This window comes from Galeopterus variegatus, unplaced genomic scaffold (genome assembly GCF_000696425.1).
Source record: "Galeopterus variegatus unplaced genomic scaffold, G_variegatus-3.0.2 Scaffold186, whole genome shotgun sequence".
NCBI lineage: Eukaryota > Metazoa > Chordata > Mammalia > Dermoptera > Cynocephalidae > Galeopterus > Galeopterus variegatus.
The window spans coordinates 266943-284372 of NW_007726297.1; the positions used below are offsets into that span (position 1 = coordinate 266943).

Consider the following 17430-nt stretch of genomic DNA (forward strand, 5'->3'; position numbering starts at 1 on the left):
TGATTTTATAATACTTTTCATCCTCTTTCATCAAAAGCACTATTATGCCTAAATAGGTTACCTAATTTTTTTTAAAAAGTACAAAGAAAATGAGTTTAAGAGAACAAGTTTCTCAGAGTTTGTCCTCTTTCAACCTATATTACCTTTGTGACGTTGGACCAAATACTTAAAATTCTCTTAAGAAACTGGCTCTTCACATGTGAAAACAGTACCACCCTCAAATGGTGTGGACTTAACAATTTAATCCATTTACATCACTTAACATGAGTAGCAGCACACAGCAAACTAGGGAGTGTAGTCATCCAAGCTCTTAAAAGTCAGGAAGTTGGCTCTCCCCACACGCCAAAATTTATTATATACGATGATCAAGTTATTACCAAAATTAAGAAAATACATTTTAGTACAAATACAAAATAATACCCAAACTTATTTTACTTATTTCAATTACAGTTACCTGCTTCATAAAATTGCTGAAGTGTTTTTTCAAAATATTGTTGTCAGTTTCTTTAAATGTTTGCACTTTGTAGTAATGACAACAACTCATAGTAACTTAGCCTCGAAAATTTCAAAATTTACCAAGGTGAGAATAAAGTACCAAGAAAAACAAAAGAAATATTACTTGCTCTTTCTTTTTAAAAAGGGTAATTCTTTACAAAGTAATACATAGAACATAGAACAGAATGAATATTCTATCTTTACCTGCCATTGTATTCATTCTAAAGCTACACACTAAAACATTATTATATTAGAAAAAAACTAATAACTAGGTTATCAGTAAACATCAATATGTAAGTTTTATTAATAAAATCAATATTAAATTTTTTTTTTTCCTTTTTTTTTTTACTGACCGGTAACGGGATCGCAACCCTCGGTGTTGCGCCCGCACCACGCTCAGCCAGTGAGCGGGAACCGGTCTCCACATGGGATCCGAACCCTCGGCGGGAGCGCAGCCACGCTCCCAAGCAGCACACTCTCTAGTGCGCCACCGGGCCAGCCCCAATATTAAATTTTTACATTAAAAAAAAAAAACTTGCTCATTTTCACTGTACTACGCCCAGTGGCCTATATTAACAATACTTAAGAACTAGAATTTCACTTGTATTTCCTTCTAACTAAAATATATAAGATTTTAAGCCCCGGGTAATCCATAGGTAGTTGAAATTTATTTAAACAAAGTATATCACTCTTTCTCTCTCTCCACCATAATGCAAACTACCATCTCCCCAAGTTTTCCTGGGGCTACCACACTAGAGGTAGGTATATGCCCTATCACTGATGCTTATGTCAAAAACCATTTTTCTTCTAAAAAGCCTCTTGGATCTACTCTTCATTCTATAAAACAATTTTTAACTACCATCAAACAAATGTCAATACATTATTTCTCTAATGTTAATTGTAATGTTTCACACCATTTCATTCTGCTGAAATATCTTTACAGCTTTATCTTATCTCTTCAAATCCAAAAGCTGGCACAGCTTTCTTAATTAACCCCCATCTGGTTACTCTAGTAATCAAACTTTGGTCTTCCCCCAACACTCCACTCCAAACAACCCCATGCATTTTCTGAATGTCTAATGCTTTCAGTACAAAACAACTTAGTGTCCAGTTATTTTCTAGCTATATTTTATGTTCTCAACTAGACTTTTAACTCTTGTAAGTGGGTATTGAATCTTAAGACATATTTGAATCTTTTAAGAACCTTGCAAATGTGTGCATACATATAAAAGGGGAAAAGCGGTTAGTGTCCTTTAAAGCCCATTTCACAATTGCAACTTCCTGTACAAAATCACTTTCCATTGTATCATTCCTTCTAATGTGACCTCACTGCCCTTTGATTGTAACATCTATTATGGCATCAATCACATCTGGCTATGGAGTGAAGGAGTGTAACATCATGAAAAACAACTGGAGCCAAATGTACTTCTAGATTCCAAGAATGCTCTACTAGTTACTGGTGCTGGCACCTTGAACAAGGGTCCGCTCCATAGACTGGGACCTTACTCCATGCCCTAATTTCTTCTTTTGTAAAATAGTGATATTAAGAATTACTTTCTGGTTTATTTAAGATTTTGAAGACCCATGAGTAAAATTTATCTTTAAATGTTCAAGTAACCTAAAATCAGTGTTCTTTAAATGTGTGCTCCAGAAAGTTTGAAAGGAATCACATATTTCACAAAGAAAAGCTCAAAAAGAAGAAAACCACATTTCCAACATAATTTGGCAATTGATAAAACATTTTCTTAAAATACAGACATAATTCTGCTCAAGAGCAGCAGCAAAGACCAAATTTTGGTCATAAAGCTGTTGCTGGACACTGATACGTACTAGGCATGAACACCTATTCATTTTGAACACTTTTGAGAAGTAGAAATCTGATTTCAGGAGGAAAACCGACATCTAATATCTGACTCCTCCTACCCTGGGAGAAGAGAACAATGAGTTGGATGGAGGCCACTTCTGATGAGGTATTTACAAGGGCAATTCCCCCAAGGTGACAATGACACTGTACTTACTCTATTTGTAGTTTATAAAACAGATAGGTAACAATCCTTAGAAAGCTTGCCAAACAACTAACAGATAACACAATTAAAGCCCCTAAGGGGATATTAACAGCACAATATAGATAATGACTCAACAATAGCATACTGGAGAACAGGACCAAAATCACAAGATAGTACCTCACTTAGAAAGACAAAGTGGAAAAACCAACCAACCAATAAACAAATTGTATCTTTTATCAATTCTGGAAGATAAAAAAATATATATATATATATAAATAACCAGATAAGCTGATTAGCAAGATTACATGCTCTCAACTTTTACCTCAATTTGTAGCATTTTCTTATACTTGAGAAAACAGTAGATAGTCTAAGTACTGAGAGTGTAAGAGTAAAGTATAACTTTAACCTGCACAATTTGCTTCTGCAAACGCTTGCTAAAAACGGGAAAACATAACTAAAGGCATTTTAAGTAAAGCAGCTTCTAAGAGATCAGGCAGACCCAGACACACTAAAATTCCAGGAACGAGCTGGTCCCAGGAACTAACTAACCAGCTCCTTATCTAAGAGCCTCCTGGCCAGACCCCAGGGAAGATATACGATTGAGAGAAGCACTGTTCCTTATCAGGGGTACCAGCCTGCTAAAGCACACCTGTAAATCTAAAGGTGCCACAGATCTAGATCTATCGGGGTGCCAGCCTGCTAAAGTCTGCCCATAAATCCAAGGGCGCCACAGATAACCAACAACTCATCCTGTCATAAAATCTGTTCAGGAAAAAATGTATAAAAGGTGCTTGTATTGTAAACTGGAGGCCGCTTTTGTCCTGGAGACGAAACGACCCCAGCATGCTGGAATAATAAAACCTCATGTTTATTGCAACGGTTTCTATCTTGTGGTCTTTGTGAGGTGAGCCATCCCGACATGTGGGATTTGTGCATGGTGCACAGGTCTTACAACAGCTTTGACTTAAAGTAATACTGGCGTAATAAATAAACTGTACAGATTTTTCTCTTGTTGAAACAAAGATATACATTATGTAAGGCATGGTAAGGAAACATGACAATTAGTAGAATCAGGCTAATTAGACTATTTCCGTGAATAAAGTCACCAATTCCAAAACCTCCATTTGGAATCAAAAAGAAAAGAAAAGAGTTGACTACAAATTCTAACAGAAAATACTAGTCTTCTTTTGAGAAAAAAAAAAAAAGAAACAAAGACTATATATAAAAATTCTTTTTTAAAAAAAGCTTATATACATAAGACTATACATAAAAATTCTTTTAAAAAAGAAAAGCCTAAAAGATTTCATTGGTATATATTTCTGAAAGTCTGTGTGATATCCAAAAACAAACAAGTTAATAACCTTAACATCAATGAAGGTGCGCCACCCTAATAATGATTACAATAAATAACATATGAAGGTACTTCAAAAAGTTCATGGAAAAAGAATTAAAAGATAATACAAATCTTTCATGAACTTTTTGAAGTACCCTCATATTTCCAAAGTTTTTCTAAGAAAATCTAGTATTCTAATATGTAAGATTTATATATTATAAAATAGAAAAATGCAAAAGTCTGAATTGCTTTTGCTTTTCTGTACTTAGATCTTGTATAGGATAGATACAACTTCAGTGGCATCTACAAAACAGCTAACTCAAAGTTAGAGCAATTACTATTTACTGAGTACTTACTGTAAGAACTGGAGAATGTACAAAGATTTCTATGCTAGTCTATAGCACTTTTAACAATAGGATAACCAAAGAATAATTATTTTTAAGCAGATATTGATGCTGCCCTTCTATGAACTAAATAACCAATTAATACAACTCATTTTGACATTTACTCATCTTATTTCTCTTGTTGAGACAAAGACACACTTTCGCTTGGAAAGGAAAGCATGACATCTAGTGGATCTGAAGTAATTATCCCAAAAAAGTGCCAGTCTTTTGAGACACTGTAAGAGGTAAGTCTTATCAATATATATATATATTTATTATTCTCCTATTATTTTTGTTCCTGCAGGCAGGGTCTCAAACCTTTGCCTTCCTAATAAGTTCTACAATACAGTACTTATTCCAAAAACACTTTAAAATTAAATGTACTATTTTTCAGTTGAGAATATGTGGTTTGGTATGCTTGTAAAAAACTGAAACCTAGTATCAATCATTAGCTAGAAATACTTACGTGTCTCAAACTTTTTTGGAACAAAGCAGCTTATGCATTCAGTTGAGAATATGTGGTTTGGTATGCTTGTAAAAAACTGAAACCTAGTATCAATCATTAACTAGAAATACTTACGTGTCTCAAACTTTTTTGGAACAAAGCAGCTTATGCATGAATGAAAGAGGAAGGAAGAACGGCAGCAGGCAGGCATACATAAATTTCAGGTGTTTGAGATAACCAAGACAAGCTTCTATCTGATGCAAGTATTTAGAAATGTATAACGCACTGGAATCATTTGAATGGGTCAACTTTCTCTGCATTGTCTTGTCCTTAAGCAAAATTTCAGGATAATCAAGGATTTTCAATCCTATGAGATTTGTTCTCTTCTACTACTACTAATGATCCATTTTTTTTTTTTTTTGAGGTTTGATTTTCGTTTTTATTCCTTTAATATTTTATTGTAACATATCTGTGGGGTACAGAGTTACTAGTGATAAACATTTTACACTTTTGTATTTCTGGTTCTATCAAAAAAGGTAGAAAAGAGAGGTTGAAAACTCAACTGAATGGATATTCAGTGTAGCTATCCTGGAGTGAGGCAAAAAATAGTTCAAATTCCAACTCTACTACAGCACTATTGATCACAGAGTTACTTAACTTCTGAGTGACTTGCTCATCTGGAAAAGTGATAAAGTATCTCTCACATATGGCTGATGTATAGGTTAAATACAGCAATTTAAGTAAATAGCAGAATTCTGCATGGATAGCATTTCAAATAAATCATAGCTGTTATAATCATAACTTTATACTTCCTATCCATTCTTATCTCTCCATTATGCAAATTAAATTTTTTTCAGTTATTCAAAATAAAGCAATTATGCATCCATTGCAAGTACCATTGTTTCCAAGGTGGAGAGAGAACTCGGATCTCGGTCTTGACTGGATATCCTAGATGAAGCCCTCCAAAACTTGAATGACTCATCTAAACCTGCAGCAACAAGAAAACTATTAGCACAGACATTCTCCTGGGTACTATAATAATTAACGGAAAGAATACTCATTACAGGAAACCAATCAAGAACTAAGGAAAGAGGTTTTTTAATGTGCATAAGAATCACTGAAAGCCTGTTAATGCAGGTTCCTGAGCTCTAGTCCCAGAGATGCCAACACTCTGAGTCAGGGTGGGGGCCATGAATGTGCATTGCGAACATCTCACAGAAGATACTAATTCTACTGGTTCAAAAGCCATGCTTTGAGTAACATTGATCCAGAGAAATCCAAACAGTTACATGAGTCACTTTCCTAACAGGAACATTTATTTAGACTGTTCAAAAACTTCATCAAATGTCATTACCTTCTTACTTCCTCCAAGAAATGAACAGAAAAATGAATTATAAATTCAAACTTAAGTATTTAGGAGTAAATGAACTTCATGCTTACAACTTACTCTTAAATGGCTCAGAAAAAATATATACATATAAATAAATTGTATTCATAGTCACATGTGCACACATGGTGTAGGGGGTAAATACAGTAAAAAGGTTACATTTGGGAATTTTTCTAACTAATCTTGAATCTTTTCTGTACATGCAAAATTATGTCAAGATTTTTTAAAAACTGCTTTTAAAAAATTAATTTAAAAATACTACGTACTTTGGGCCGGCCCATGGCTCACTCGGGAGAGTGTGGTGCTGATAACACCAAGGCCACGGGTTCGGATCCTATATAGGGATGGCTGGTTGGCTCACTGGCTGAGCGTGATGTTGACAACACCAAGCCAAGGGTTGAGATCCCCTTACTGGTCATCTTTAAAAAAAAAAAAAAACTACCTACTTTTATTATTATTATGAAACACAATTAGTATTTACATGTTAAGATTTTATACTTAGCAAATCCAAAAGAATTTACAAACAGAGGTAAAGAAGTTTCAGCAAGATACTTTGATAAATGAGTAACATGCCAAAAATAAATAGCTTTTTGATATATTAGCGAAACAAATTTAAAACTTTAGTAGAAAAAGGTCTCGTTCACAAGAAGGGTAAATAAAAAACTGTAGACTATTTAGAAATGAACATCCCAAAAAAGTTTAAGACATTAAAAGAGGAAGAAAACTACAAAACTTTACTGAAAGACAAAATAACATGAAATATGAATAAGATGTTAAAAATGGTTTCCACAAAGAAATTATAACATAGAATAATGCTTAGGCAATGTTTAGTGAAAAAAAGAATACAAAAATGTACCTAAGATATGAACAAAATTATGCAAAACAAATAAAAGCTATACAGAAAAAGAAAACTGGAAGAAAATATACCCTAACATAACAAGAGTATTTTCTGGGTAGTGAGACTATAGATGAGTATTTTTCTTGCGTACTTTTCATTATTTTCCAAATATTTTTTAAACACACACGTGTTTTTAAAATCTTAAAAAATTAAATTTTGTAAAAACAAAAATATAAAGATACTGTACTTACCATTTGAATCACTGCCTTCTGAAGTTCTATCAAAAGCAGAAAAATTCAAATCAAATGCATACCACAGTAGGTAACAATGTTTTACCATCTGATTCAAATGTTCATAAAAATGGCAGTGATATAAAAGAGCCTGAAGGGCAGGTTTTCCTACAAGTGATAGGCCAGAGTCTTCATCATGGACACAGGGGCCCTGTAATAAAAGAGGAAGAGAAGAGAGAGACACTGACTTATCACACACTTTCTTCAAAAATATCCACTGTCTCCTCTTAATGAAACAAACAGGTCCCAGATGCACCATATTCCTTCCACTCTGTCTCTGTCCTTCCATGTTACAGCAGCCTGGCCTAGGGCTAATTATTTCCTAATACTCTAGGTTTTTGCTGCCTAAACACCCGCTGAAGGCAGAAGGCTGATCTGCTATATCTCTTAAGAAGTCATTTCATTTAAAATATTTCTATGAAATGATCAGCTTTAACCAAATTATTATATAATTGAGCCACAAACACGATAAAAGCAGTATTATTCAACTTACAATAGTAAAATAATAAGCATTAAAATATCAGAAATAACACAGTTCAAGTAGTTATGTTAAAAATTATTTTTTTGGGCCGGCCTGGTGGCGCACTGTATCAGTGCACCGCTTGGGAGCGCAGCGGCGCTCCCGCTGAGGGTTCGGATCCCACATACAGACCGGTTCCCGCTCACTGGCTGAGCGAGGTGTGGGCGCAACACCGAGGGTTGCAGTCCCGTTGCCGGTCCCGGTCCGGTACAGGCGCGACACTGAGGGTTGCGATCCGTTGCCGGACACAAAAAAAAGACAAAAAAAAAAAAATTATTTTTTGTACAGATCAATAAGACAAATGAAATGACAAGACTCATCAATAGCCATGGCAAAATCTGTTTTCCACATTACTTCCTACATAATTAACCCTGACAAGGAAAAAAAAAGTAAACAACACACACAGACACACATGCATGCATGCGCACACACACACACACCTCTGCCAAAAGGAAGTGGAGAAGAATCTGCTATCACACATTATCTCTTTGCATGTTTCTACAAATAATTCTTTTGCATTACCTTTCACTACTTTTCCTGGAATATCCAATGGCAACAACAAAGCAATGAGGATTGGTTTAAAGTTTGCAAACACTGTAATTCTATCATTAGCTTATAAATATTTTTATTTTCTGGAAAATGATAATCTATAAAGCTAAGATTTAAAACAGCCCATAGAAGAGAGGGAAAAATAAAAGACAGAAAATAGAAATCTAAGTGCCAAAAGGAAAGCTGTGGTCAAAGCATATTCAAAGCTTACTTTTAACCATAAGATTTATGTATATCTCTTCTCTCACCACTCCCCACCACCAAGGGAAGATGGATATCAAAACTTACTCTTCAGGAAGATAAAGTAATTCACAAGTTAAAGGTATAATTACACTAACAATATTATTTCTATTAACACTCTTTTTATGGATATCATCAAATAATACCATTCAAAGAACAGCCAGCAGATAATGGTCATCATTGTCATTTTAAATTCAGAGATCTGAAAGAAACCAGGTGAAACAAAGAAAAACACAAGGAGAACTGGGTCACATGTCTCCTGTTTATGAACCAAGGTATATGTTACAAGGAATGCGGCCTTTTAATGCATTGCCTTTTATCTAGGGTGAAGTATTCATCCAATACCACAATCTTAACATTTGTAGCTTTGAAACCTTCCTTCTGTTAAGCACATTGTAACATTCTTAAATACAGAACATGTCAAACCCAAAAGAGATTTGCAATAGTGGCTTAACATCACAAAGAAAAGCCCTCATTATCATAATTCAGAGAAGAAATTAACTACCCAGATGAGAATTATAGTTTAGCTAAATTTGCTAGCTTAACTCCAACCACCTAACAAAACTCAATAAATCAATAAAACGAAATTATTCAAACTGGTACAAATACTATTTTTCTAAATAAACGAGAAGTCTTCAAAGTTCATGAACATTTTTTTCCACCAAAACAGATACATACTAACTTGTTATAACATGTCTGAACAGGATCTATTATGAGGCACTAAGGATAAGACATCGCTGTTTGAAAAGAAAATCCAACTTTTCTTTAGTTAAAAGTACTTTCAAAGAGAGAGGATATATAAGTATGATAGTGGCACTTGTAATTTATTCCCTAAATATGTAAAATTATCACAGTGGTAAGAAATCTAATTAATCCAATCATAATTACACTTCAATGAATAAATTTTAAAAATTCATTTTTCTCTAGTTTGAACTAATATAAAAAGAAAAAAACAGATTTAGAACACAAAGATAAAAAGAACTTATAAGAAACAAATTTATAATCAAATCTATCTAATAAAGTTTTAGAACCTGATTTTTTTTTCTATGCCTATAAATCATGGTGAAAATGACTATCAGGACTGAAAAAACTCACCTAAATTTGGATATGAATAAAAAAATTAATATCTCAGAAAAAGACAGAGATAGAAGTATAAGAGGATAAGGAGACAAAGAAATCAATTCAAGAGACCTAATATGGGCCTTATATGATTTCTGGAAAGGTAAAACATAATACAGAAAAAGGAAATCATTTTTAAAGTAAAAAATATGAAAAAATTCACTAAAGCCAAAAAAACATACAACATTCAAGTCTTCAAATTAAGGAGCTCAGTGAGCGTCAAGCAAGAGAAATAGAAAAAAGACACATAATCATCAAATTATATATCAAGGATACAAAGAAGATGATAAAACAAAAACTCAGCCAGTGAAAAGAATCAAACAGGAATCCGACTTCTCATCCACAGCACTGGATGCTAGAAGACAGTGACTAGTTTTCAACCTAATATCTGGTATTGAGTCAAACTATCAACCCAGTACAATTTACAGATATTCTTAAATATGCAAGAACTCATGGGGTTTATCTCTCATGTACTTTTTACTAGGTAGGAGTACAATCATTTTGAGGATAATTACTACAAAAAAAGGCTCTAACAGAAGATAAAGGATGATTAGAGCTTAGAAAAACTTCAGACGTGATATGAACTCAAAATGCAAGAAAAAACAAACTCCAAGAAGAAAAAAATCACCCAAATCAATTTTTTAAATTAGATTTATAAACATACACACACACATATGTGCACATATATAATACATATAAACATACAAATAAATACCAGGAAATGTTTCCTCTGAGTGCCAGGGGGGTCATGGCTCTGGAAGCAGAAATAAGTCTAACAATAGCCACTAAGTGGCTCTGTACTGAATGACTGGTTTTCAATTTTTACAATCAACCTATAGATAAAATTCACACTGCAGAAGAGAATGGAAACATAATTAACCCTCACAATGCAAAAGTAAATCTGGTAAAAATTAGCATTAGAAGTGAGGGAAGTGAGACTGAAGAGAGGACAAGAATGTCTCAGCTACATATGACTCATCTTCTAATGGAGGGGGTCAGTCGGGGATGGAGGAGGCAAGAGGTATTCAGCAACAGCAGTGGACCAGCAAAGAAACCAAGAACAGTAATCCAACTATACCAACAGGAGACTGTAAATGAGCTAAATCCATATACATCAAAGCAGTGAAGGAATAAACATATTATTGCAAAAACGCAATTAAGAAATAAAGATATTATTACAAAAACATTACCCCCTAAGGAATTAAAATCAGAGAAATAAAACTGTCTCAGTCAATGGAGAGGAGTAGTGAATTTCATTATAAGCTCTATTAGTATTTATTTATTACTTAAAAAAATTCTTCTAAAACATTCAAATAATTAGTACATTCAAGATATTTTTTAACTTTTTAAAAACCAAATGATTGGAATATGTACATATTACATAACTGTTTATTTTTATTTGATTTATTTTAACTGAGCATTAAGCCTGAATCTCTGTTCTCCACATACCAAAGCCTCCCAGTAGCAATGGCATGTAATCAACAGAGCTAACTAATGGCAGTGGAGCCAAACCCAGCATATGCACAAAAGACGGCCTGACTCAGGCTTTCCACAGATCACTAATGGCACAAGGGCCAGAACAATGAAGCCTTTCATGCATGCACTAGGCTCTGCTCCACAGATCCATCAGTAATTAACGGGGTTGTCTTCTAGCAGAGTGGGGAAATCAGCACGGTCTAACTGCTCTGTCTCAAGATGTCTTTGTCCTCACCAGCCTTGCCCTCGGGTGAGTGCCAGGCTGCCAGATCACCTGTTGAATTGCCAGGGAGAGCAGAGAAGGACAGCACTCAAGGAAAAAACTCTTCAAATCACCAGGTGCCATTACAAATAAATTTTCAAAAGAAAACTGCAAATTAATTATGACATAGAAAGCTCCAATTAAATTTGAAAATACTGTTCTCAAAGATGTAATAAACTAGAATATTAATTCTAAAACATGTATTTTGTTCCTAATATCACAGTGCTAATTTACTCATTAGCTATTATCATAAAGGAACTAGAAGCAAAGTAAGAATTACATTTAAGAAGAGAATTAATATTTTCAAGAATAGGAATTATTTTTATATATAACAAATAAAAAAATACTATAATACAATCCAAATAACTATATATAAATTATGAATACCATTAAAATGACATCACTTCTCCAAAATATTCAGTTTTGTAAAATTAATACTCATAATGCTTCATGATAAACACATTAAAAGATAAAATATGCATATTAATATCAATTATGCAAATAACATATACAGTAACTATAAATGAGTCAACTATCTACCTAACACACACACATACACACAAACACATCCACAGAGAGTTACCAGCTTTGTCCACTGAGGAGGCACAGAAGAAGTGACACACAGGAAACAATGAACATATCCAGGACCTAGATCCTGGCCTCTAAATGTCATTCTCCAGGAATCTGGGCCCTTTGAGCAAATACCTGATTTCAGGCTGGCGCTGCGAGAGTCTAGGACACCTCATTGTACAAGAAAGTAAGGAAATGCTCAAAGATTGATAAAGACATGTTAAAAGGACACAAAAATCATGAAGACACCCCCTGGCCAAAGCTGGAACAATTTGAACATCTAAACAAATATGTGTATTGATAGAAACAGATTATAACCCATGAAACTAACCAAGAATCCTGGAGCCCACATTGGTGTAAACAAATAAGTGAATAAATAAGTGGGGAAGAAAGGAAAGCTCTTCCTTACAGTAGGATGTAATAAATGTAGAAAGGAATGATGAAACTCGGAAATCATTTGGCAACCTTTCTGTAATAATTCCTTCAGATAAGAATCACGAATAGAAGTTAAAACTAGTGAAAGAAATTTTGATGAGAAACAGACATTTACAGAGTCTCAAAGTACCTCCTTGCAAAAGGAAAAACTGTAACTCCACAATGGAGAAAAAAGGCAGACTATCTTAACCAAGTAATCAAAGTGAATATCAACAGTAATAGAAAAAAGAGATATAATATCTCCTGATATAATGCACTGAGAAGAACATATCATTTCTATGGTTTTTCTGCAAAAATGCATAACCTGCATCTAACCATGAGGAAACAGACAAATCTAACTGAAGGATATTATGAAAATAAATACCCTGCACTTTTTAAAAATGCTAAGGTCATAAATGTTAAAGATTTAGAAACTATTTCAGATGAAAGAAACTAAATAAATATAATGACAATATGCAACATGTATTCCTGAACTGGATCCCAGATCCTGGGTATTTTTTGTTTTGTTTTGTTTGCTACAAAGGACAGTAGTGGGATAATTGGAAAACTTGAGCAATTTCCTAATTTTGGTAATTATTATTGTTGATTATGTAAGAGAATATACTTGTTTTTAGGAAATTCACACTTAAGTGTTTAGGGAAAAAGAAGTATTGTATATACAACTTTCCAAGAGTTCAGAAAAAGATGCTAAATGAACAGACGGAGCTAAAGCAAATATGGCAAAATAATTTGGGGAACCTGGGTGAAGGTTATATGAAAATTATACGGTTTCTGCAACTTTTCTATAAATTTACTTTATTTTCAAAATAAAAAGTTTTTTTTAAAAAAATAAAGTGTAGGTTTCAATTCAAAGTCCTATCACAAACGTGGAAAGGAATTAAAGCATAGACAAGTATATTTACCATCATAAACCAACAACCTATTACATTATTTAAGTACATAAAATTACCTTCACATTTAAATGTGATACCATATTCAAGTGGAAAGGACAACTTTAATACTACAAAAATTACGCATAAGCTACCATCATCACACATAAAGTATTTTAAAAATGTATCCTAGGTATGTCTTTGTCTTCCCCTGCAGCCGTAAGTGCCAGAGCACTAAATCTGATCATCTGTGAATCCCCAACATTTAGGCACTCATAATATATCTACAGAAATGAACTAAAGCAAACTACACAGATAATTCCCCTCTGACCAGTAGATTTGTTGTTACAATCAACTCCGAAATTGGTTGTTAAAGTTGTAGGAATATGGATTTATAACACTGGATCTCAAACTAAACCCAGGAACAGAACCTTCCACATTCAGGAGTATTAACACCTAGCCAGACTGTGGGAAACTAGATTACGAAACACCGAGCAGCTGGGAGCCACAACAGTTTCATGTCACTTGGACACTGTTTTCCTCCTTAAGAGAGGTATATAGCCTTAATGAGGCTAAGTTTCATTCAAGAACAAGACCAATATTTATAAACATCTCCCTTAAAAAGTAGTGCCCTGAATATAAAAGAGCTATGATACACCGAGGACTGACTCAGCAAGAACTAGGTTCCCACATCCAGCAGAAACCTGGCTTCAAGGCCCTATTAGGAATGCTGGGCACGAAGGGACGTTGTGCTTCTCCTCTTTGCGACCACCCTACTTCCAGTACATCTCTGTATCCATGGAAAAATAAACAGAATTTTATGCTACAGAAATTAAGACTTTATTTTTAACTTTATTTACTTAATGATATCATTTAAGATCAAGAGAACAAACTGAATGCTTTGTGTATTTTAATAAATCAGCAAAGACTGATGAAGCACCTATCTTTTCTGTGGTGGGGGCTGGAAGAAATATTTTTTAAAATATCAAGAAATACTATCCTAACTTCCAGAAACAAATATTCTACTTACAAAGATTAACTAAGTTAAATGGTAAGAAATAAAGCAAAGCAGTAAAAGTAATATATGGAAAGGAACCTAATTTAATGGTGAAAACATTAAATGCTAGTGTCTTTCAGCAAAGAGGAAGATTAAAATTGACTGCAGAGTTTAGTGAAGGTATTTTTTTTAAAAGACTTTAAAATTAAAATATTTTAAATTATTTAATCCCCACCTTGTTCCAGAAAAGATTTAAGGCCTATGACAAGAAAAGGTAAATTGTAACATGATAGTAACAGTATAGCAGATATGAAAGAAAGAAAAAAAAGGTATAAAAAAAGTAGAACCACGAATAAAGCTAAAAAATAGATATACGAGAAAAGCCACATTTGATAAGAAGGCTCTAAATTTTCTAGCATTCAATTCTAGAAGGGAAACCCAGCTAATAATATAATTGACAATTTATATATGCATATTATTAATACTCAGAAGTATAACAATTCCAGATAGTGACATGAAATAGGAATTTATGCTGGTTGTATGGGGTTCAAAGAAGTGGAACAAGAGTATTAGAAGGCATCAATTTAGACTTCAAGTATCAAAACAAAGAGCAAAAGAGTAAAAGTAATTCTAATTCTCTTTGTTAAAAAAACAAACAAAAAACCACACAAATATCAACCTACACCAAAATAAAATTTTAACAAGGCTCCTAGACATGCTACTTCATGCTATATTCTACAAAAATACTGTAAAGATACACCAAGATAAATTAAGGAAACATTTTGTTGAATAAAATTCTTTGTTCCTCCACTAAAGACTGTTCTAAGTTTAGAATACTGGATATGTAGGCTCTTTCTGGCTATAGTAAACTTGCAAAGGTCATATCTTCTTGGAGATTACAAAACTCCATCATCTATATTTGAAGACTATCTTTCTTTCTAAACAGCAGCTATTTCCAATTTGGAATTTCAGGTACCACTAAACTTTTTTTAAAATTAGGAGACAAATACCGAGTTACCAACTATTTATACTGCTAAGTGAGAACACTTAAAAACAAAAAATAATAACCAAAAACAAATTTAAAAAGGGGAGGGTGGAGAATAAAATCTGAGTTATTAAAAATCCCACAAGACTGTCCTTATTTTTCTAATTTTGCTGAAGAGTAGCAAAAGTTTCACCATTAAGAACTGTTTCAGATTAGAGTGGCTCTCAAACTTTTTTGATTTTGGCCAACTTAGGCAAGAGACTCCAAAAGCTCACTTAAGTCACTATTTTCAACTCTTCAGTAGAAAATGATTTCCATGATGGAGACTGTAGAATAACAAAAATCAACAAACTGCAGTAAGTGTGTCACCAACAACAAACAGGAACTATTATTTCATTTCTAAGAGAAAAAATGTCAACTTCTATACATGATTTTTTATTATAATATAACGTCCCAAGAGCTTTAATATAACCCCAAAATCTTATTGCTCTTGGCTTTATATTATACTTATTTCAAAAATAAAAAATTCATTGGCAGTACATCACCAAGCTTATCCACACACAAGTGTCACTAATTTAACAATGGAAGTAGATATGATTTGTATCTGAGTTAAAAATAACACATTTTAAAATATAGTCACTGGATAACAGGCATCAAAACTACTACACTATTAATATAAATATTAATCCTGTATATTCCTTCCAGTTTTGTCTCCTATGGCTTTATTAAAACACAGACTGAGTGAGAAACCATTATCAGAGGGTAATGCTAAGGAAATTACGACGAACCAGAAGAAAAGTGGCCTGGGGTTTACAGTAACTGGCAGTGTTAACCTGAGTTTGTAAAGTTGGAGAAGTGAAATCCCAAGAGTTAAATGCAATCTGGGCCTTGACGACCACCTGGACTCATACTTCAGGTGATACCCTAAAAGCTGCCCTCACTGCAGCTCACCTTGATTCAGTAATTCCTCTAAGGGTACCGTTCTTATGAAAAGTCAAAAGTAAACCTTAGATTTGTACAGAATCCTCAGAGTGAGATGTACTATTATGATCAATATACACTTACAGGATAAGAGTACATGGATAGGTAAGAGAAAGAGCACATCTTATGTCCCCAATGAGAGCACTTTTGTATCCTCCCAATTATCTAAAAATTGTAAGCTATAAAAATGTTAGGTAACTATATACTTGTTACATATGTTATGACATTCAGAACATAAAACAAAGAACTAAGCAAATAGAAACCAAAGAAAGATAAATTATGACCCAAACTGTGCACTAACCCAGAAAAAGAAAAAAAGATGTTAACATCAATGCATATTTAACTAGAAATAGATTTATTTATTATAATTAAATTAGAGAGGCAACACAGTGAGGAAAGAGAGAGCCTGGACTCAAAGCAAAGGTGTATTAATGACTAGCTATGTGATTTAGGGCAACCTATTTCAACTCTCTACTATAGTGTTTAAGCCTACAAAATGAGGGTAATGATAGTTCATGACTCAAACAATGGCACAAGTTAATGTGTGTTAAGTTTCTAGAGACTACCTAGTACATGGTAAACACCACATTAGCTATTATTTGTTTAAAATTATTTTTAACACTACAGAGAATTTTTAAACATGATCAAACATAAGAAAATCTCTAAATTCTATTTTAGGAGATCCTTGCTGCCTTGTACACAGTTTTATCAGTAATGAAATATACATATGCTGAACATTCATCACCAATTAATGAATTACCTACTAGGTTGACAATTGTTTAAAATCACCCACCTGCCAAGTATAATCCTTTATAATTTCTGTAGGCATTGGAATTACAAGGAGATTCTGAAGAATAAATGCAGCCTGAAAATTAAAAAAAAGAAAAAGTCAATACTGCCATCCTGTTGTCATCTTTGAAATAACCAATATACTGTAATTTAATAACAAAAGGTGTATCTCCAGTCAACTGCACATGCTGAGAGGTCATTAGGAGAACTGCCAAACTGAATTTCTTGTTAGGTGATGACCTAACACTGTGTGAAATTATTTCATCAGGAAATATATTTTTTCCTATTTTAGAATTTAGTTTTATTTGAAAGAATAATTGTGTAATATAAACTGTTCTGGTAGCATTTAAGAAATAAACTGTTAGGTTTCTACTATTCCTTTACAGATCACACACACACACACACACACACACACACACCTCCCCACTATCTTCTGTTCCCTTACACACACACACACACAC

General features: G+C 33.5%; 1 protein-coding gene across 1 annotated transcript in view; it reads right to left on the reverse strand.

Moving 5' to 3' along the window:
* The window catches only part of RTTN (rotatin), a 179730-nt gene that overhangs the window by 70505 nt on the left and 91795 nt on the right, over positions 1-17430 (reverse strand). The window contains exons 33-35 of the mRNA XM_008564425.1: positions 16974-17045; positions 7139-7328; positions 5559-5650 (exon numbers count right to left, since the gene is read on the reverse strand). Of these exons, the coding sequence (XP_008562647.1) occupies positions 5559-5650; positions 7139-7328; positions 16974-17045 (354 nt within the window). The remainder of the gene's footprint in view (positions 1-5558; positions 5651-7138; positions 7329-16973; positions 17046-17430) is intronic.